The sequence below is a fragment of the Acartia tonsa genome, chromosome 6 (assembly GCF_053477335.1).
Source record: "Acartia tonsa isolate MP-2025a chromosome 6, ASM5347733v1, whole genome shotgun sequence".
Lineage (NCBI taxonomy): Eukaryota > Metazoa > Arthropoda > Copepoda > Calanoida > Acartiidae > Acartia > Acartia tonsa.
In genome coordinates, this window is record NC_137265.1 from 53,347,983 (window position 1) to 53,371,947 (window position 23,965).

The 23,965-nt window shown below is 39.8% G+C and overlaps 1 protein-coding gene across 1 annotated transcript in view; it reads right to left on the reverse strand.

The window, feature by feature from the left end:
• LOC145322940 (uncharacterized) overlaps window positions 1–16,064 on the reverse strand; it is a 61,675-nt gene extending 45,611 nt beyond the window's left edge. Inside the window, exons 1-5 of the mRNA XM_080165335.1 lie at window positions 15,976–16,064; window positions 4,214–4,297; window positions 2,373–2,428; window positions 1,982–2,071; window positions 1,028–1,084 (exon numbers count right to left, since the gene is read on the reverse strand). Of these exons, the coding sequence (XP_080021461.1) occupies window positions 1,028–1,084; window positions 1,982–2,071; window positions 2,373–2,428; window positions 4,214–4,297; window positions 15,976–16,005 (317 nt within the window). The 5' untranslated portion in view covers window positions 16,006–16,064. The remainder of the gene's footprint in view (window positions 1–1,027; window positions 1,085–1,981; window positions 2,072–2,372; window positions 2,429–4,213; window positions 4,298–15,975) is intronic.
• Window positions 16,065–23,965: the final 7,901 nt, after the last annotated feature.

Genomic DNA, 23,965 nt, shown 5'->3' on the forward strand with positions numbered 1-23,965 from the left:
TTAATTAAGTCGAGTTTCCATACATTTCATCCACTAATTGTAATCTATATAAGGGGTAATTTTGTGTATCATCATTGGGGATGTACAAAATTTCTTTGGTAAAAAGTTTATATTATACAAAATAAAATACTTCCTATAACCTGGTTTGTTATGTTCAGTGAAAAAAGATTATAACCTAATTTCTACACTAATTTAAAAATTTGGTAAGGTTAAATGAATAGTAACTGCCAAAATTTTTTTATTGGAGTATTTCTTGATCTTTTTTTGGAAACTGGAATAGTTTTGCTTTTTGTAGGGTAGGGGGCAAAAAGGGGCATTTTTGTTGACCAGGGGGGGGGGCAAAATGGGGCATTTTTTAACATTTAGGGGGGGGCAGGGGGGGGCGTTTTGGTCGCTAGGGGGGGGGGGGGGCGATTGCTCCAAATGCCCCCTTCGGTTCGCACGCCACTGCCCATCTATCTCCTTTCTTACTCTCTCCTGTTTTGTCTCTCTCCTTTCCCTTTCTCACTAATTCTCACTTTATCTCTATCTCTCTCTCTCTCTCTCTCTCTCTCTCTCTCTCTCTCTCTCTCTCTCTTTCTCTTTCTCTTTCTCTGTCTTATTTTCTCGGTAGCTATACTACTCTTGTAAATAACTGTACTTGTTTGTTCGTGTAAAAAATCAGTTAATTGTCTGTATGTCACTTTAAATCTCTGTAACAGCTGCATGACTTATTTGCAAGAGAGAAAGAGAGAGAGGGGGGGGGAATAATAGGCTGTTTATTACACAAGTCCCCAAAACTTTTATAATAACGTTTTCTTATTCACTGGCCTGTCAACTTTGGGTACTTTCGTGGATTTTAATTAATTGAATCATATAGTTGGGTGTTTAAACGATTCAGCCACTAATTGTAATCTACAGAAGGGGTAATTTTGTTTTTCATCTATGGGAATATACATCAATTTATCTGCCATTGTCTTATCCCTTTAGATCCCTGGTGTATTGTCTCTATGTTACTTTAAATCTCTGAAACTGCTAAATGACTTACTTGCTATCTAAATCACTTTTGAGTAGTTCCCTCTGCTTCTGTGCCTCGGGTTTGTCACTAAAACAAGTATAATTAGGTTCATAAGTAGGTTCACAGTAGCCTTTCTCCTATTTCTAGCCCCTGCGAAAGGCTCTATCCCTGCGGGGCAATCATTAACATTTATTTAACCTAACCTAACCTAAAATAACCCTTCAAAAGCTACTGTGAAAATACGATGAAACCGGCAACTTCGTTTTCTTTACATGATCCGAAACATTTTTAATGAAATTAGAACATTATAGACAGCCGTTGCAGGGATCCTTATATACAAGTAACAGGATTTCTATCTGTCTAACTGAGGATCTTATTAGCCTTTAAACCGAATGGTTTTCCTTTTCAATTTAGCTTCTCATAGGTCCTGAAAAGGTTTATAACTGTTTTGTGGGAGGGTACCATTACCCTTTTAAGCAAAATCTCCCCTAGAAAAAAATGACACCCCAAAAAATTTAAAAAAAGGAGGGGGGGGGGGGGTAAGCACCCCCTCCTACCTCAAGTACCCCTAGGGGCGTAGCTGCTAGTTGTTAATAGATTAGGAATTTGACATTTTTGTTAGACTCTTAATTTTTTTAGCTAGTTTAAAATTGAAAAACACCATGATTGGTAACCATAGTACACGTTAATTCACTAGTTGTAGTTATTTTAAGTGAGGTGACATGGGACTGCCAATAGAACTGGTCGATCCCCAAAGTTTTACATACTCGTCCTCTTATACGTTAATACCATTATTTAATTTGATTGGTTGGTTGAAATTAACAGTGTCCAAACTTTACAACCAATAACTTTAATTTGGAGAGAGTGTAATTTTACACATGGAAAATATGAATTTATCGTCCATTGTCTTATCCCTTAAGATCCCTGTATGAACATAGATAAATTATAGTGAAGCTTCACTGTAAAAAGTTAAAAAAAACTTACGTTTCATAATTTTTAAAGAACTGAACACTAAGAGCAATGTTATTTAATAAAAATCTTTTTGGTTCTTCCTCCAAACCTTTCTTCATATCCCTAAACATGAAAATAGAATTAGGATTTAATCTAGTAACATGATGTCTGTCTGTCCGTATGTCTGTAACAAAAGATCTTGTGAACTGCGATATTTATAAAAAAGCCAGATATGTTTTAAACTAATTTTTGGGGGGGTTGAATTAACCCTTTTAGGATAAATCAGCTTTAACGTTTTAAAACTAAAATTGAAAGTTGAGTGTCGCTATTTCCTCCCACCCCCTTTCTATACCTAAAATTTACCTATAGAGGCCTCTAGGGGCGTAGCCTTTAGAAGTATATATATGATAAAACTAAAACTTACTGATATAAGAAATCATTGTTATGTTTGATTAACTCATTCCAGTCTAAGCTCTGTTCCTAAATTGAAATTTTATATTAATACATTGTACTGGTTTTAGGCTATTTTAAAAGAACTGGGACGTCCAAGCTTTTTGATTTATTGTGTGTGTGTGTTGGGGGAGGGGAGGGGGGGGGGAAATCGAGACCCCTCCCCCTAAAAGGAAGTATTAAATTTGAGGGTGGGGTAGTTTTTCGTTTGTTTAGGTCAGGTTAGGTTATATTGGGTACAGAGTAACCCTGCATGGTTAAGGCACTGCAGATATAGGGCTCCTCATAGTTAGGGCCCTCTGCAGGGGTTGGCATAAAGGGGTTTACATTGCATAAAATTCCCCTTATTTGGTAAAATAACGTTGTTTTAAGATGTTGTAAGCTTTCAGACAAAGGAAGTGAAATTAAATGGATATATACCTACCTTTCTAATACTATGCTATTTTTAACTATATTCATCTATTATCCAACATTTAACTTACAACTTACAAATAAAGGTTGTTAAATTAAATGGTTATATACCTACCTATCTAATACTATGTTTTTTTTTAACTATATTCATCTATTATCCAAATATTTAACATAAAACTCACTGATAAAGGTTATTCAATTAAAGGGTTATATACCTACCTTTCTAATACTATGTTGTTTTAAGCTATATTCATCTCTTATGCTATGTTTAACTTACAACTTACAGAGAAGGGTTGATAAATTAAATAGTTATGTACCCACCTTTCTAATACTATGCTTTTTTTAACTACATTCATCTATTATCCAACATTTAACTTACAACTTTCAGATAAAGGTTATTAAATTAAATAGTTATATACCCACCTTTCTAATACTATGCTGTTTTCTAGCTATATTCATCTCTTATGCTACATTTAACTTACAACTTACAAATAAAGGTTGTTAAATCAAATGGTTATGTACCTACCTTTAACTAAGACTATGCTGTTTTAAGCTATATTCATCTCTTATTCTACATTTAACTTCCAACTTAAAAACAAAGGTTGTTAAATTAAATGGTTATGTACCTACCATTCTAATACTATGCTGTTTTTAGCTATATTCATCTCTTATGCTATATTTAACTTACAACTTACAGATAAAGGTTGTTAAATTAAATATTTATATACCTACCTTTCTAATACTATGCTGTTTTTAGCTATATTCATCTCTTATGCTATGTTTAACTTACAACATTAAGACAAAGGTTGTTTAATTAAATGGTTATATACCCACCTTTCTAATTCTATGCTGTTTTTAGCTATATTCATCTCTTATGCTATGTTTAACTTTCAACTTACAGAGAAAGGTTGTTAAATTAAATGGTTATATACCTACCTTTCTAATACTATGCTGTTTTAAGCAATATTCTTCTCTTATGCTATATTTAACTTAAAACTTACATGCAAAGAAAGTAAAATTAAATGATTATATACCACCTTTTCTAGTATTATGCTGTTTTCAACTATATTCATCTTCTAATTGTTTTACTTTATTTGCTAAATATCATTAACTTTCAACTTCAAGATAAAGGTTGTTAAATTAAATGGTTATGTACCCACCTTTCTAATACTATACTGTATTAAACTATATTCATCTTCTGATTGTTTTACTTTATTTGCTAAATATCATTAACTTTCAACTTCAAGATAAAGGTTGTTAAATTAAATGGTTATGTACCCACCTTTCTAATACTATACTGTATTAAACTATATTCATCTTCTGATTGTTTTACTTTATTTGCTAAATATCATTAACTTTCAACTTCAAGATAAAGGTTGTTAAATTAAATGGTTATGTACCTACCTTTCTAATACTATGCTGTTTTAAACTATATTCGTCATCTAATTGTTTTACTTTGTTTGCTAAATTTGCTTCGCCAACAAATTCCTAAAAATACATAAAATAATGGATATAATATACGTGGATATTTTGTTGTCAATTTATTTACTACTTGAGTTATCATTTATTGGTCAGTTCTTTCCTCCAGTAGGAGTGGAAGAGATGATGCAAAAGTAGTGGATGGGGGATATCGTTATTTTAGCCAGTTGAATGGACCATTTTATTAGAGTAGGCGAAAATATGGGGCAACATCCAAGCAATTATATATTATTGTAAATTAAAATAAACGAAGCTGTATTACATTAATGGGCTGCCAGTCCGTCCTTCTGTAACGACTATTGCTCAGATCATTTATTAAGCACAATGCCATCGAAGGTGATTTGACTTTTGTGTCAGAACCTGAATTGGGACATAGTGCATTTCATTACCCTAGGTTAGGTAACTTCATTTCACTTTTCAATAAAATCTAAAATGCAGCCGTTTTTGCAGGAGGTACCATTTTCTGTGAAAATTTTAGAGGAAAATTAAACAGTTTTTAGTTAATTTCTACTTCTATTTTCAACTGAAGAAAAAATCCTTTTGTGGATATACAGAATCATTGTTGTTACTTAATCTTATCAAAAAAAAAAAATTTAAAAACTAACCCATAATAGCCGATTTTTCATTTTGTTCAATATGGGTAAAATAAAAATATTACCATCTCCAAAGGGTTAAAATCAAAATTTCAAAGCTCTAAAATGTTGTTCATCGAAAATAAATAGCAGTTTATAAGGACTTTTTGCATCCATCTTCTCATTTAACAGGAAAAAAAACCAAAAATAGAATCTATTTTTTCAGTGTTGACATAAAAAAAGCATTTGATAAAAAAAACTATAAAAAAAAATATTTTTTAAAAGTGCTAAAAAGTAATACAGACTATTCAGTCTTTACCTCTGACATTGAAATAGATGTAAAAAATGTCAATTTTGTATAGCAGCCAATTAAAATAAATTATCTTATGGAAATTCTCATCAGAGCATTACTGATAAACCAAGGTCTTATTGGATAACATACTAAATGCTCCTTTAAAAATTTGTATTCTATGAGAAAATCATGTTTTCAAACGGATATTTCAAATTATAGAGTAGCTTCAAGTGACTAGCTGTTCCCAGAGTGAGAGATACCCATGTTTATTACACTAGTCCTTAAAGTTTTACAATTATGTTGGTTTAACAACTTCGAGGACTTTTTTAATTGGTTAGTTTATTAAGTTGACTGTTCAAACATTTCAACCACTAATCTTAAGCTCCAAAGAAGGTAATTTTGTGTTTCAATATTGGGGATGTACATCAATTTATTGGCCTTTGTCTTATTTATGAGTTGTTCTACCCTTTGACTTTAGGGCGATATTGATCTTGAAAATAGTCTAAAACCACACCCAAATAAAAGTGCAACCAAGTTGGACCAACGATTTCCGAGAATTTTGGATACAGACAAAAAACCTTAGTACTGTATGTATATTAGAATGACAAGATTGAATGTTTAATGTCTATTTTATAGGTAAAATTGTCTTTCTAACTCACGCTCTCTTATGCTCCCTCTCTCTATCAATCAATCTTCCTCTCTCTCTTTGTTTCTCTGTCTCTTTCTCTCTCTATTCAAGGGTGATAAAAGGGAAATGCAGTTCTTCATAAGATATTGTTTCAAGGGGTTGTATACATCCCCTTCTGCACGCTTATGATCCAAAATATTGCAGGCAGACTATATTGTAACATACCCTTTTTCCAAAATGATCATGTTTATTGGTTGCACTTGTTTTTGAGAGAAGGCATTTCCCCTACTTTTACTATAAATACCGCTCATCTGACAGAGCAGCAGTAGGTCTTTATTTTGTCTTTAGTTATGAAATTTGTTTTGGCTAAGATTCGTACCTTTCTCTACCATGTGCAGATTTGCTGAATGCTATAGAAATATTACTATTACTTGGATGTTGCACCAGATTTTCGTGTACTGTAATAAAGTAATTCTCACAGCCAGCTTAAGTTACAATACCCAAATCCACCCCCTGGATGAACAAACTATAATAGACGAGGTACATATTAGCTAGCTAAATTGGCGACAAATTTTCCCTTGTTAATATATACATGTATTCTATATACATTGCTAAAGTAAACCAGTTTTAAAAAATATAAAAGAGATAAACGGACATTGGAATTCTGGAGTAGCTTCGCTACTAATAATGGATATATTATTATTTGGATTTTCATGTTCTCTAATAAGGTGAAACAAGTAGTGGGCTAAAATAACATTTCCCCCTCTACCACATTTATATCCTCCCCTCTTTCTGGATGAACAAACTGACCAATAAATGGGTTTCATGTTAGCAAGCTTAATTGACAATTTCCCCATGTCATAATATCCATGTATATTCTACATCCATTATTAAAATTGTGACTATTTCTAAATTATGTTTATTTGGGATTAAGTCGGACAGAAAAACATTGTTTTTAATCATATTATGTAAAAATTGGGGATGCGCCACTAGCATTTAGAAGCTTTTAATTCAAAGGGATGGGGAAATTCCTAAAATCATTCCGGGACCTTGTAAAAGCAGTTAGTGAAAGGTTAGTAAAATAATACCTAACCTGAATAACATAGTTTAAATTAAGCGACACTTTTCAAGTTTTTTATTCTTTATTCTAATTCTTTAAAAATTAAATAGATTCTACTTTTTAAAAGCTACTCTATAATTTAAAATGTCCATTTGAAAACATGATTTTCTTATAGAATACATTTTTTATAGAATCTTTTTACTAAGGAGCATATAGTATGTTATCTAATAAGTCCTTGGTTTATCAGTAATGCTTTGGTGAAAATTTTGTAAAAAAAAATTATCATAATTGTCTGCTATGATAAATAGATTTTTTTACATCTAATTAAATGTCAGAGGTAAAGTTGAATAGTCTGTATTACTTTTTAGCACTTTTTAAAAAAATTATTATTTATATTTTTAATCAAACGCTTTTTTTATGTCAACACTGAAAAAATAGATTCTATTTTTGTTTTTTTCCCCTGTTAAATGAGAAGATGGGTTCAAAAAGTCCTTATAAACTGCTATTTATTTTCGATGAACAACATTTTAGAGCTTTGAAATTTTGATTTTAACCCTTTGGAGATGGTAATATTTTTATTTTACCCATATTGAACAAAATGAAAAATCGGCTTTTATGGGTTAGTTTTTAAATTTTTTTTTTGATGAAATTAAGTAACAACAATGATTCTGTATATACACAAAAGGATTTTTTCTTCAGTTGAAAATAGAAGTAGAAATTAACTAAAAACTGTTTAATTTTCCTCTAAAATTTTCACAGAAAATGGTACCTCCTGCAAAAACGGCTGCATTTTAGATTTTATTGAAAAGTGAAATGAAGTTACCTAACCTAGGGTAATGAAATGCACTATGTCCCAATTCAGGTTCTGACAAAAAAGTCAAATCACCTTCTATGGCATTGTGTAAGGCATGTTAGAACACGACTTTCGTAATGAAACCTTGTACTAGGAATCCTGTTACAATTGGGTATAATAATAGCGGAGGAATTATTAAAAGTCGTCCTGAATGACATAATAACTTTTTTCAGTAAAATATTTTAGCAACACTATGATTATACGATCTTTATCTGAAAGTCCTAACTGTGCATAGTAACGAGAAGGCATTCCCTCTTTTCTAACCATTTATATTGCACACCTGACATAGTAGCAGTAGAAACCCCTTCTAATTTCTTTGGTTATGACAATGTGTTGGGCTAAGATTCGAACCTTTCACCTTCCTGTAATGAGCGTATGCGCTACTGGTTACGCCAAAGTCGCGGATAGCATCGTATGTTATTGTCCGATGTATAAATACTAAATGAAAGGAATTGTAAATGATCGTTTTTCCATTATCTGATTTTTTAAAGTTGCTGTCATTCTTGTTGTACTCTTTTTATTAAAACTTAAATGAATCAAAATGACAACATTTTAAATGAAAATTAGATTATTCCAGTTAAAATAAGTTATAAAGAATTTGTGCAACTTGTCAAAAAACTAAACATTCTTTGGGAACAGTCCCTTTCGTGGCAACGCCCCTTAAGGGGTGATTCGTCGTTTTTTAAAATGGCTTTTTATAGGTTATTTTAGGTTAGGTTAGGTTATATTAGGTTAGGTGATTGCCCCACAGGGTGAGGAAATTTTCCCCGCAGGGTTAGAGCCCCCTGCAAGGGCTGAAATAGGAGAAAAGCTACTGTGAAAAGGTGCGTTGCCACGAAAGGAACTATACCCCATTCTTTTTATAACATATTAGTATTATCAAATACAATTCACAAAGCGAACTTAAAAAAATACCAAAAAAAAACAACGTTTGTTTGAAATAACCAACAAACATTCTGATGCCTAAGAACCTAAGTAATAACAAGGATGACATTATCCCTAAAAGAAAAGCTTTTTTATTACAAAATCTATAAAAATGCAAATTAAAGAACTAATTTTAAAAAGCTTTGCTAATGATAACCTTTAAATTTTTAAAATAGGTATATACCGCTAAAATGATCCAATCACATTTCTCCTTTGTCTTAACACCAACCAATAATACGTTAGTATTTTGAAAAGGAGACATATGATTGGTTCATTTTCAATAAAATTAACCAATCGTAAGTCTTCATACTCAATGATCATCCAATAAGACGTTAGTATTTTGACAAGGAGACATTTGATTGGTTTATTGTCAATAAAGTGAACCAATCACGTGTCTGGTGTCTTAACACCAACTAATAATACGCTAGTATTTTGAAAAGTATACATGTGATTGGTTCATATTGGCGGCAAATTCGGTTTACTTATGTGGTAATACGACACCCCGACGGACAGGCAGTTTACAGAGTTGCTTCGCTGTGACTTATGATAACAAACCCCCTGCACTAATCTTATTATATCACCATCTGTCTCATGACCGCTGTTGACCCCGCACCCAGCGGTCAAACTGGCCTGCCTAAATGTGGGGAGGGGACTCAAACATGCAACTATCACGCGTCCCTCACGCGCTTATATAACCGGGAGGCGCTGCCTCCCCTTTTACCACCGCTGCCTCACAGCCTGTCTACCGCCGGGAGCTAAGCCCTAGCGTCCCACACCCCCTTCAAACCTAACCATTGTTATAATCTGTTGTATATATATAGTAAACATTGCTTGTAAATATTATTCAGTTAAATATATAATTTCTGTATGATTGAATCCTGCTTGTTTGTTTTGGTAGAATAATTTAAGGCTAGGGCTCATTGAACTCGAACTCGTTACCCTGTGGGCCGAGAACGCTCGGCTTACCAGAACTTGGTGTCAGCGTGTTTCAATCGAGCCTTACAGAACTAGCCTATTCTACCTCTGATTGGACCCTTTGGCAAGTAAGGGGACAATCAGCCGCCAACTGAGAAGCCAACTGACCCGCGAGACGGCCTTTTTAGGTCGAATTTCCATCATTTTGAACGCAATATGTGGGCCTCTGGCCTACGGCAAGCAGATTTAGCCTGCTAAAAGCGCCAGTTAAGACGCTTTTTCCGTGCCGTGTAGGAGTAGCGCTAGGTGCGCAGCCACGGTAATCGGATAATTTAGCTCAGACGGTTACAGAACTGAGACTAAATTGGCAAGTGTAGCTGGGACAAGCCCCAGGACACCCAGGCCAAACCTACGAGACAGACAGCTGGGTGCTGGTCTCCTTGAGAAGGCAATGTGTAGCTGCGAAGCTTCAGCACACAAGTAAGCCCTACCACTGCGACGGATAGCAGATTTTGAGCCACAGGCACGGCAGGACGGGACATTCCCTGCCGCTGCCTTCCAGGATTCGAACCCGAGGCGCTGTAGGACGAGCCATTCCCTGCCGCCATTTTCGGGATTCGAACCAGCGGCGCTGTAGGACGGGTCATTCCCTACCGCCGTCACCCCTCTGAACCTTGCAGGACGGACATTCCCTGCTGCCAGTGCTTCCAGAATCACACCTAGAGCTCCTAGTGATAACAACACATCAGTGTGTATAAATGTCAACCAAGTGATAAAAATAAATATAAAATTGTTGACCTAGTGATAATTAATAAGCTCTAGTGATTCGAAGCTACAGTCTGAGCCACCATGGTAAGCGATACCACCATAGCTGCGGTTCGGCCACCACCGAAGTTTTTGCCAACCCCAGCCGAACGGGAGGCCCCCTTGTCTCAAGGGCAGGACCTCCACTTCCCCTGCCATATCAGGGTGAGGTTTCCTACTCCTGACCCTGCCCAGCATGTACAGGTTGACGCCATGATCGATTCTGGCAACCGTGTACCAGGGTCTGCTGTAATTTCTGAACACCTCATGCACGCAATGGGCGTGCAACGCATGTTGATTCCGGACAACACCCAAATCCTGACTGCTAACGAGGAAGGCCAGCCCCTCCAGGTAATAGGAAAATTGAAAGAATTATATATGGCAGTCTCACACACTCTTATCCTCCATCTTTACCACGTAACTGTGGTCCGGAACCTCTCACACCCTCTGAACCTAGGAGGGTATTTTCTCAAGGAGTTCGGAACTAGGCTCTGTTTCGACATGCAACCACCTTGCTTGTGGGCGCGTGGGGAGTTTATCCCACTCCGTGGCGTCCCCATTGACCGGGAGACAGCCGAGAGAGAGTTGAGCTATGAGGGGCCTCTGCCAGGCCCGCTGCCAGAGCAGCCGCGTGTGGTCGAGAAAGGCACGCACTGGGTGGATGCTGCGCTCAACGCCCATAGGGGGACCAACCTGCTAGCCATGGGGTTGCCCCCAGTGCCCAAGGTGCCGCGGGAGAACCTGCCAACAACGTTCCCTGAGATTGCCAGCCCTCCAGAACCAATCTTCTCCGCCGACACCTTTATCAACGGCCAGCCGTGTCCACCTGGCCCCCTCTACCTGGGACCTCCAGCCAGTCCACCAGCCAAGCCCGAGTCCAGACCCGTCAAGTCGCGGTCTGATGTACCCGGAGCCACACTCAACTCCCAGGCCTCAGCCTCTCCCGGCGCCGTGCCCGTCAAGTCGCGGCCGGACGCCCACGGAGCCAAGGCTGGACCCAGCACTTTGGCCTCTCCCAGCGCCGAGCCCGTCAAATCGTGGTCGGACGCCCTCGGAGCCACACCTGGCTCCGACACGTCAGCCCCTCCCGAGGCCGAGCCCGTCAAGTCGCGGCCGGTGGGTCCCGGAGCCGAAGCTGGCCCCACACCAGCCACATACAGGCTAAGCGCTGTCACTCCAACTGACGGCCAGCCACCCCAACTGCGCACGGCCAAGAGGGTGGTCTTGCCTGGCCGCGGTGTCATGGCGGTCCCTGTCGAGCTAGTTGACCACCGCACCAAGGATGCCATCCAACTAGCTGCCCCAGAACAGAGGTTTGGGGAGGATCTTGTCATCCCAGAAGGCCTGTATGCCCACAGGCCTGGATCCGCCACTGTGTTTCGAGTGCTGGTGGTGAATGAAGGGGAGACGCCCCTTCTGCTGGACGCTGGCCTCCCAGTGGCAGGGGAGCTGGTCAAGCCTGACATTTTAGAGGTTTCTGATAAGCCTCCCCCGAGTCTTCACTCGTTCCAAGAGCCTGCTGAGCCCCCAGACATGCAAGAGTTGTGGGAGGCCCTGGAGATGGAAGACAACGAGTTCCTGCGCAAAGACCCCTTGCTCAAGAAGGAGGTCTGGACTATGTTGTCAGAATACAGAGATGTCTTCTCCAATTCTACCCCCGGCTGCACAGATGTGGTCGAGCTGCAACTGCGCCTCAAGCCAGGGACCCAGCCGATCCGCCAGAGATTTAGGGATCTGAACCCGCGGCAAGAGGCTGAACTGGAGAAACAACTGGACACCTGGCTACAGGAGGGAGTTATAGAGCCGTCAGACTCCGCCTGGAGCAGCCCCCTGGTGCCCATCAAGAAGAAGGACGGGAGCACCCGCTGGGCCGTTGACTACAGAGCCCTCAACAAGTGCCTGGAACTGGACAGCTACCCCCTGCCTAGGATCCAGCAGTTGGTAGAACGAGCTGGAGGGCACCGTGTCTACAGTGCCTTAGACGCGGTGGCCGCATACTACACCATCCGTGTGTCCGAGGACAGCCGGCCCTGCACCGCCTTCACCACCCCCAGAGGCTTGTATCAATGGAAAAGGATGCCCTTTGGCCTGGCTACGGCACCGTCTGTCTATTCCAGGTTTATTGCAGGGGTCCTAAACCCACTAGGCACAGCCAACCTCCAGTCATATCTTGACGACGTCCTGACCTTCCACCAGGATACCTGGGCCCACCTGGCCAGGCTCCGAGAGGTCTTGGAAGCCCACCGCAGGGGAGGAATCCGCCTCAAGCCAGCCAAGACCAAGCTGTTTCGATCCAAGGTGGATTATCTGGGCCACACCCTCAGCCGTGAGGGGATAGCCATGCAAGAGGACTATATTGACCGTATCCTGGACTGGCCGGCCCCCATCACCCCCAAGGACTTGCTGGCGCTGCTGGGGTTCTTTGGATACTACCGCCTGTTCATCCCAGAGTATGCAGACCTCACCTACGAGATGAATCGGCAGAAGACGGCCAAGACCCTAACCTGGACGCCTGAGATGGAAGCCCAGCTGCTGCAACTCAAGGACAAGTTCCGCAAGGCCCCCATCCGAGCGCCGCCCAGGTTTGATTTGCCAGCGGTATTCCAGCTCACCACAGACTTCAGCAGCCGCGCCATCTCTGCCATACTGAGTCAATGCCAGGATGGCAAGGAGAGGCTGATTGCCGCCGTGGGGCGCAAGACAACCGACCCTGAGACGCGCTACCCGTCCTGGAAGGGAGAGATGGCCGCCATTATGTATGGGATCCGAAAATTCCACGGCATCTTGTCCTACCGCAGTTTCCAGATCAACACTGATTCCTCAGCCTTGCTACAAATGAAATCACTGAACACATCCACAGGGATGGTGGCCCGCTGGCAGGAGGAGCTAGCGGCCTTAGATTTTACCGTCTGCCACCGGCCTGGCACCCAGAATACCAACGCCGACGCCCTCAGCCGCCGGGAAGACGCCAACATGCCAACGGCTAGCGCCGAAGAATTAGCAGAGCAGGCTGAGTATATCCACAACCTTTGCCAGCTAGGGGAGTCCGCAGCTAGCCGGCCCCCTGCCGCCCGACTGGATCCAGCTAGAGTATTGGAGGCCCAGACACAGGACCCCCTCCTGCTCCGTGTCCGCCAATGGGTGGCTGATGGCAAAGCCCCAACTAAGGCTGAGCTGCGTGGCAAGGAACAAGACGAGCAGCAGTACGCCAGCCGCTTCCCAGCCTTGGGGCTTGACGAACATGGCTGCCTCACCACCACTGACCAGACCCTGACAGGGGAGAGGACAAGATACCTGCTGCCTTCGGCCCTCCAGCAGGACGCGTTCTTTCTAGCCCATGGGACCCCCATGGCTGGGCACTTTGGGATGGACGCGACTATCGCCCGCGTTGCCATGCACTTCTGGTGGCCCAACCTGGCCCGTGACATCCGTCTGATGGTTCAGACTTGCCCTGAGTGTGTCCAGAAGGTTACCAAGGAGAGACTGAAGCAAGGGATCCACGTGCCCTCCCGCCAGGGGTATCCACAGCAAGTCCTATTTATCGACCTGGTGGGGCCACTGCCAGAGACCCCAGCTGGGAACCGCTATATCCTCACCTGCCAAGATGGGTTCAGCCGGTTTGTCAGCCTCTACGCCATCCCCAACAAGCGCACTCTCACGGTGGCTGAGGCCCTGCTGCACCGTCACCTGGCCACGTTCGGATGCCCCCTGAAGATCCATTCCGACAATGGAATGGAGTTTACCGGCCAGGTATTCCAGGAACTGGCCTCCAGGCTTGAGATTGGCCTGACACATCCACCACCCTACAACCCGCAGTCCAACCGAGTGGAGAGGTTTCATAGGACGCTCAACACAGGCATGCGCCTGTTCCTAGACAGAGACGATAACAACTGGGAGCCCCATCTGCCTGCCATCGCCTTCGCCTACAACACCAAGGCCTGCAGATCCACTGGCGTGACCCCGTTCCTGGCCTTCTTTGGGAGAGAGGCCAAACTTCCAGTGGACATGGTACTACGGCTGCCAGAGACCGAATATGCGTCAGTTCCAGCCAACGTCCAAGCTCTCTTGCAGCGCTACTATGCAGTGTATGATGCCATCCAGCAGAAGGAGGAGGGAGCCATCCGGAGGAGCGCGGCAGCTTACGAAGGCACGGCCAAGTATGAGGTTGGAGACTTGGTCTGGTACCTGGCCCCCCGCCTGGTGCCAGGGAAGGCAGCCAAGATTACCAAGAGATGGACTGGCCCCTGGAAAGTAGTGAGGCAAGCTACAGAAGTACATTATGTCATCAAACCTGCCTCCCCAGTAGCCAGGATCTCAGAAGTTACCGCGCATGTAGGCCGACTGCGCAAATACACTGGAGATGTGACTGCCCACCAGATCCCAGCAGACATCCAAGTTGATATGGACGGCGACGAGGATGCCACCGAGCTGCCAGTTGGAGCGGCGGCGCCCGCAGCTAGCGACCCAGGACAGTTCCCAGTACACCAGCCAGCCGCAGCCGCCCCACAGCCTAGCGGCCAGGATCGTGACCCAGTAGAAGAGAACCTGCAGGAGCCGCCCAACGAACCACCGCCGCCGCCGCCTGCTCCAGAGCCACCCAGAGATGCCATCTGGAATCCTGACGCGGACATGGAGAACCTGCCAGCCAGCAGCGAGCCTGTAGGAGAAGAACCAGCCACTGCGATGGAAGAGGCCGCCCCAGAAGCCATGTGCCCCCTGTTGATGACAGCCATCCCCATCCGGGTAGGAGCTAGGAGACCAAGCAACCTGAATCAAGCAGGCGCCCCCATGGAGTTCTATGCGCCCTCTGCCATCGTCATTCCCCCCTTAGGAACCACCAGAGTCAGCCTAGGCCTCCGTGTCCAGTTACCAGCTGAGGCAGAGCTAATCCTGCAGACGAGGCAAAATTTCCAGCGGCGGGGCTTGGCCGTCGCCAACCCACGCCTAGAAGCCAACCAGGAGCTGACAATGCTGATATCCAACCACAGTCAGACCGAGCAACGAGTGTCCCGGGGAGCCTGTGTAGCCCAAGCTGTCCTCCATCGAGCTGTGCCCCAAGAAGAGCCTGTCCTGCGCAGGCATAGGCTGTCGTATCCCCAGGTTCAAGGCCTGGTGGCTCGGGAGCCACGCAACCCTTGAAGGGGAGGTTGTGGTAATACGACACCCCGACGGACAGGCAGTTTACAGAGTTGCTTCGCTGTGACTTATGATAACAAACCCCCTGCACTAATCTTATTATATCACCATCTATCTCATGACCGCTGTTGACCCCGCACCCAGCGGTCAAACTGGCCTGCCTAAATGTGGGGAGGGGACTCAAACATGCAACTATCACGCGTCCCTCACGCGCTTATATAACCGGGAGGCGCTGCCTCCCCTTTTACCACCGCTGCCCCCACAGCCTGTCTACCGCCGGGAGCTAAGCCCTAGCGTCCCACACCCCCTTCAAACCTAACCATTGTTATAATCTGTTGTATATATATAGTAAACATTGCTTGTAAATATTATTCAGTTAAATATATAATTTCTGTATGATTGAATCCTGCTTGTTTGTTTTGGTAGAATAATTTAAGGCTAGGGCTCATTGAACTCGAACTCGTTACCCTGTGGGCCGAGAACGCTCGGCTTACCAGACTTACCCCTGTCCCTTTTATGCAGTTGTTACCCATTTTATACTGTCACCCTATAATTTCTATTTTGTAAAAATGTTCTAATTCATTTTATATCTGAAAAAATATATTTACATTATGTAGATTAATAGAGTTGACCACGGATACATTCATAAACAAAAATGGATTATTCGTATGATGTGTATGTCTGTCTGTACTTCTGTCCATAATACCAGGGCGAATTGATTTTATTAGTAGAGCTTTAATTCACATATTTTCCCATTTCCTTTATTAAGCACGTGCGGCTACGCCACTAGAGGCCTCTAGTGGCACTTTAAATGTTTGTTTTTTATTTCAAATATCTAATTTAGGAAATAATTGTCCATGATGCGTTCGATTATCCAAGAAAAGCGAGAATATTTTGAAATTTTTTATATTTTTATTTGTGATTTCTCTTGGGAATGTAGTGGTACCCTCCCCCAAAATATTTTAAACCTTCCCGGGACCTATTAGAAGCTACCCTGCAAAGGAGAAACGGATCGGTTCAGTGGTTAGCGAGATTATTCGGTACAGACAGACAAACAGACACACATCCTGTTATTATACCTCTATTACTTAAAATTACTTTCTATTAAACCTCCCTACGCCATTTTAAAGATTCTAATACACAAAAACATTTTATTTCTTCTATATAAGGATAAGTTATAAAATTGAGTACAAATAAAAAATTTTATTACTTTGTCTTTTAAGGGATAAGACAAAGGACTATAAGTTTATAAACATCCTCAATGATGATAACTAAATTACCCCTTTTGTAGTTTAAAATTATTGGTTGAATTGTTTGAAACCAGCCAAAATATTCAATTAAAGTACCACAGGTGTTTGAACCAACTATAAAATAATGTTGTTACAAAACTTTGGGTACCAGTGTAAATTACAGTCTAATGTCCTCACCCCTCCAGGAGGGGTTGATAATCTTCTAATAGAAATAGTCAAAAAAAATAATGCCATATAAGTTATTACCCTATATCCTTATAATAAAGAAACAGGATATCTGTTTGTCTGTTTGTACCAAAGGATCTCGGTAGCATCTGAACTGATATGGTTCTCCTTTACTCGAGATATGGTACTTCCCCTTCTCAAGTGCCCCTAGAGGCCTCTAGGGGGCGTAGTCGCTAGTAATAAAAGTAATAAAAAGTTTGCAAATTTAAATTAAGATCTTGCAAACGACAGGACCAATCGTTACACAAATTTAAATAAAATTTAGCATTGTCACTGGGAAGGTTTTAGGCTTTTTTATTGTTGGCAAAGGTTGCTTTCAACTCCATTTGGGCACGAAAAGATTAAGAAGTGACAGACAAATTATTGCTGCGCTTTTTATGGACATAAACATCCGAGTTAGATATTAAACAATAATAATTGTTGTTTACTAAAATCACGCCTTCAAAAAGTGTCAATTTCAAATTTTTATTTGAGCGATTTAATAATAATAATGTTTATTTGGTGCTGCCAGGTACCCCCTAGCTTAGGAGATAGCACATACAATACTCTAAATTGCTGCTATCTATCGACAATTTAGAGTTTACATTATGATGTTTAGTCTCATACAAAATAAAATAATATATACTAAGAGATTAATTATTAACTAAATATAAATTGGTGGAAAAGAAGTAAAATTTTCAGGATATGCACCAGGAGCTACAGGAGGATTTTCTTTAATTAGACTTTTATTAGAAGTGTTTGTTTTATTAATATACTTTTATCCATGACTAAAGAGTGAGGATTCCTGTAAAAATAAAGTATGATTTACACGATAGAAATATGATTTTTGAAATAATGATTCATACAACAATAAGGCACAATTCTACATGACATGGTAACTTCGTTTTTAGCAATTTCACAAAATATTAAACACTCCTCTTGAAATTAAAATTGTGGTGTCCTGCCTTCCTCTTTTTACCCCTTCAAGAACCACTCCCCACCCACTTGGCAAAACCCTGTTCTCGCCTCTGATATCATTTGCTATTGCTGCGCTACTTTTCAGGGAAGGAGGGGACAATGGACTGTTTATTACACTAGTCCCCATGGTTTTACAATAACATTTTCATATTTAATTGCTTAACAACTTTGGGGACTTTTATTACTGTCCATTACGTTAATTTCGGTTCATGAAGTGGGGTGTCCAAACGTTTCAACCACTAACTGTAATCTTCAGAAGTGGTAATATTGTGTATAATCATTGGGGATGTATATAAATTTATCGACCATTGTCTTATCACTTTAGATCCCTGGCTGCGTATAAACACAATTATATATTTTATTTACAAAATGCTTCAGTATATTGTTTTTTTTTTACAAATGAACTTGCGATAGGGGGCCGTAGAAGGAAAAGGGGGTAGGAACACCTAAAAATAGAATTTTTGAAGCTCCTTTTCCCCTTTTACCCCATGGCAAAAACCTGAGCACGTCACTGATTAATTTTTTGTTAACTTTTTTTTCACAAAATAATTTTTTTGATGTATACTCACGTCTGTATGTATATTAGACTATTCAGTAAATTTCACCATGAAGAATCTAAATTTTGAACAATACCTTATCTAGTTAGTAGGGTGTAAAACCCCCCTCCCCTTAAAAAATCCTTATTTAGATGAAATCATATTTTAAATAGCGAAGATACTCTGTGATACTAACTTTGTGTTTTTCTCGACTGCTATTTATGATAGACTGATATTTTTTTGGGTGAAAATTCCCCTGATCAATGATTATCCAATTTACAACTCAATCAGTCTGTCAGTCTGTCGGCCATACTACTAAAATATTTGCCTATTGATATACGCGGCTACGTGATTTTTAGTTGTAAAATGAAGGATTTTACCGAAATTCAACACCTTATGTAAAAATTAGAGCAACAATCAATATTTTGCTATTGAAGCACCAACTCCACTCCCCCTCCCCTTTATTTAAATTTTGCATTCTGTTTTGTCTTTTCATAGGTCCATGGATGGTTTTTAGCTACATTAGGAAAGATAGCACCATCATCCCAAGAGAAATCACCCCTAGAAAAAATCCTCAATCCCAATCAGATGTTTCTCTTTAAAATCAAAACTTGAAGGTGAAGGGTCAACCTATAACCTCTTTTGATTCCTGTGGTGTCATAAAAATGAGGAAAATGAGAGGAGAAGTGGAAAAAAAACCCTAAAAAGAGATGGAGAATCGCTCATTTTTATTACGTCACAGGAATCAAAAGTGGTACAGATTGGGCGTCGTCTGTTCATCCAGTAGGAGGGGAGGGGATGTTCAAAGGGGGTGGAAAGAGGAGGGAGTATCCTTATTTTAGCCCGCTGCGAGTTTCACTCAGAGAAAATTAAAATCTTGTGTAAAATCCATGTAGTAGTATATCCATTGTGTTAAATAAAATGACTTCACCCTCAACGAATTGCTAGAAAAATCGCGCAATTCAGCATCGAACAACCGATACGTGTAAAATCCCTTCATCATACCAAAAAAAATATTTTTGGAAAAAAACCTATTTTCGTCGGACTCTAGAAGATGCGTAATACACTCGTTGTTGGTGAGGTGATTGGTTCGAATCTAAACCCAAACCGCGTCACAACTAAAGACTAGAAATTGCACCTACTAATAGTATTGGGAATACCTTGGCCCAAGATAGGCGCAACTCATTATAATACACAGTTAGGAATTCCAGACAAAGGCCGTGCAATCAAATGGTTGGTTGTCTGCAAGCGGTTGAGTGTTAGTGTCTACGGACCTACTATAAAGGTCTGGCCCTACGTTGATTTCAACCGTCCCCAGAGATTTTTTATTAGGTAGAGGTTCCCTGTTAAACCAAAGCTATTTTGTTAACATACAATTTCAATAGTATATATCACCGGGATCTAAGTGGATTCCTTCAGTAGATTACAATTAGTGGTTGAAACGTTAGGACACTCAACTTATTGTACCAACCATTAAGGGTTCATCAATAAGGTCCCCAAAATTGTTAAGCTAACATATTAGAAAACGTTATTATAAAACTTTGGGGACTAGTGTAATGAACAACCCAATATCGCGTTCCTCTCTGCATATATCGACAATTTAAAAAGTGGTCTTTGGTGACAAAATATCGATCATCAATTATTCTAATGTTTAATTTCAATAAAGTTTAGATAATCCTTTAAGCCCAAGTTGTAAGCAATGAGGGGGTGGGGGGGTGGGTTGAATGATCCACAGGCAAAATTAGGTAAACTACCGCATTATTATCCAATGTGTTTTCCTTCGGCTTAAACTCCAATAAACATGTCGATTAAAATTGCTCAAATAAGAGATAAGAGAACAGTTTTTAATCCACCAAGTAATAAGTAAGAAACAACAAGGATGACAACATTCATAAGTAGCAAAGCACAATATAATCATTGATGGTCAAACATTAGAGTAAAACAGTAGAGGGGGAAGGGGTTAAAAACTGTATTTCCATTTCGCAATGACCTTGTGCCGACTCTCTATTGGGTCTTTCAACCAATTATGTCAAGAATATTAACACAGCAAAGTAGCAGAAAAAAATGTGCTAGAAGACGAGAAAGGTCATTGGAAAAGGGGGGAAGATAGTTATCTGTATAAACATCTTTACAATAGATCTGTCGGTCAAACTGACAAAGTGAGTTGTATAAAGCAGATGTTCAGTGTTATTAAAAAGAAAAAGAAATGGAGAAAAATAGAAAATCCAGGACCACATTCGTATAGGGAATCTTCACCAAAAATTTCAGCTGTTATCTAGAATATAAAGTCGCGTTTCTCCCATTCCTATTCTTAAAAACAGACGAATGGACTTTTTGTATTATAGAGTAGCTTCACTACTAACAAGGATGACATTTTTCCAAGAAGTTTAAGAATTAAGATTTCAGGCACGGCTTTGCGATTTGGTTTTGCTTTAGATGGATGCTTTTTATCGGTCTTATAATTTAAAGATGCTTTTTAGGGGAGGGCAGCAAGAAAATTTTTTTTTTTAGGACAAAGGATTTATACTACAAACAATTACCTCAACAAATAATGATTAAAAGTAATCTTAAAATAACTTATATAAAATAACTACAATTAAAACTAAATTAACAAAATTTGTCCCATAAGATCTCCTCAACTGCTCGATTTATCACTACTAAATGTTCTTAATAGTTATCAAGGCATGGTTTTAAGCTATTTTATTTCTGATTTATTTATTATATCTATAGTTATAAACTTGGTTAAGGAAGCTTAAACAAATACACATTATTATTTTTAATTACTCAATAAAAAAAATAAACATCAATATTGCAAAAAATGGCGATAAATAAAGTGCGCAAACGGTCATGTATTTCATTAAATAGAAACACTAGCGAATACGCCCCTAGAGGCATTTGGAAAAAGTGTACCCTCCTAAAAAAATAGTCACAAACCTTCTCTAAACCTATAAAATCAACCCTGTAAAAAAGAATCTTATCAGTTCAATGGATAGTAAGATCCATCGCTGTAGAGAGACAGACATCCTGTTACTTTTATATGGTGATAATAGACCACTTTTATAAGACTAACCATTAAAATTGCATGTTGACAAAATGCTACCAGTTCTAAAACTTTTTTTGTGTAAAATATTTTGCAAATTTTATCTGCAAAAATATTCAAAGAGATAATACATGTCAATAATCTGCGTCAAATTTAAACAATGACATTGAAATATTGGCATTGATGCTCAAAGAGAGAGAGAGATAGAGAGAGAATGAGAGAAAAAGAGAGAGAGAAATAGAGAGAGAGAAAAAGACAGAGAAAGAGAGAGAGAGAGAGAGAGAGAGAGAGGGGGAGGGGCAATGGACTGTAAATGATACTTCCCCCAAAGTATAAAAATTTGATCTATATAACGGGTAATATGTTTTACAGAATGGTTTCGAAACCGTAAAATATCCGCTAAATTAGAACCGGTATTTAGCCTTACTGAATAATCACGGATAACATCGTATTACAGACAATTTTCCACTAAAAAAATTAAATTTTATTCAATTTTGTTAGCCCTGATATCCGCGGAAAGCTGTCTATAATTTAATACGATACGAAAAAATAACTCATATAATTTCTTTCTAATCTATTAACATTTAGAGAAGAAAGGGTTCTAGTAACTTGTAGAGATACAACAAGATTAATAAATACCTCAACTTTGAAATCATTTTACAGTACATATAATAATAATAATAAATAAAGTTGATAATTCAATGTTGAAAGGACGTCCAGTCCCCTTACTCCCTAAGTTGAAAAACAAATTTATTGCTTAATGTGAAAATGAAGACGTAGACCCCCGGGAAGAGGGGGGGGAGGGTGGGAACTTTTACCTATCCATTCTCTATTGAAGTCCTTGGAAGGTATACCTTGGAATATAAAAAGCAAAAGTAATAAACATAAACCCATAGAAATACAAGCACAAAGTTAAAAGCTTCACTAAAAAGCAAACCCTGATTCAATCAAAAATATATCTTTTATAAAATACTAGTTGCTTCGCCCTAGCCACTAGTAGAGGGAAGAAAGGGGTGTTGGGGTTATAGGATGAAAGACATTTATAAAGATTAAAAGTACTATCAAATCAGACCATAAATTCACGAGGTTTATATCTCCAGACCAAAAATTACTACTTTATGATGAAGGATATGGGTGGGGTATGATGCTTAACCCTTAACAGTCGGGCCCCTTGCCGCACCTTAATCAGTCGGGGGGGGGGGGGGGCGTTCAACGCCCCCCCTCATTATCTCAGTTCCTATTAGAGCTAGAGGGCTAATTTTTTTTTGTGCAAGTCCCCTGTGTTATGGTGAATTTCCGACCTTAAGTAAGTCAAGGTCAATTTCCGCTTCCTTCACCCTTTTATTTAACAACCTTTGTTTTTAGGTCATTTTTTACTTAAAAATGTCAAACGGCTGTAATTTTTTTATTTTTAAAGCTAGAAGAAATTGTTTTTTGCAGAAAATGTTTATTTTTACTTAAATTTTATAATTGAAATATCAAAACATAAGTTTCAGCGGCCGCAGCTGTACTTGGCAGCTGCCAGCCGCCGCAGTCGGCAGTCGGCGGGAAAACGGCGGCGGATCTTTATGAAATTTTAATACATTATGTAGACATGTAAGAAAAGCTTAAGTTTACTAAGGGATATTTTAGTATTTTGGTAAGATAAAATGGTTTGTTTAAGTCAAAAACAAATTTTTGTTCTTTACCTGGATGACCCTGCCAGGTTTGCTGGCATCCTGTGCCCGCCAGGATGGAGATATTCAAAAAATTCCAACTCTCAGTTATGTGTCATACCCATACTTAAAAAGTCAAGCAGTTTGGGCTCTTTATCTTTCACACACAGAAAATGAGATAGAAAAAACCGGATGGGGGGGGGCGTTCAACGCCCCCCCCCCCGACCGTTAAGGGTTAAAGAAGATTTCTATATTCTCCAGGGGGGGGGGGAGGGTTGTCAACCCTCCATCCCACCCTCCCACACGCCACTAACTTTTAAGAGATAAATAGGAGTAAATCTAAAATATGATATAAGACTGTTTTGACTGAATATTTTGAACTTTTGAAACTTTTGAAGTTAATCATGGAAAAAAATAATTACATATTATCAAATTTTAAGAAATATTAAAAAAACGTACTATGTCACAAACTATTACATCTAAAACAATCACTTAACTAAATAAAAACCTATTAAATATTTAATAACATAGTCACATAATAATATGAAACTGCTTACTAAAATATTTCAATAATTAAACTATTATCAGCAAGTAACAGTGGGGGTTGTGTGTTGATTTTCAATTACTTAAGCAGTATTTCTTAATCAAATACTCAAGGTATACTAAGATATTTCATTAACCTAAAATTGCATTAATCAATAAACAAATTTCACTTGGGACAAAAGGTGGGTGTAGTTGGGTTGGGGGATTATACACATCCTACTTGTAGTCCATCTCGTACAACCCCTGTGGCAAGGGTCTATAATATCCTCTATGATACACCCATAAAT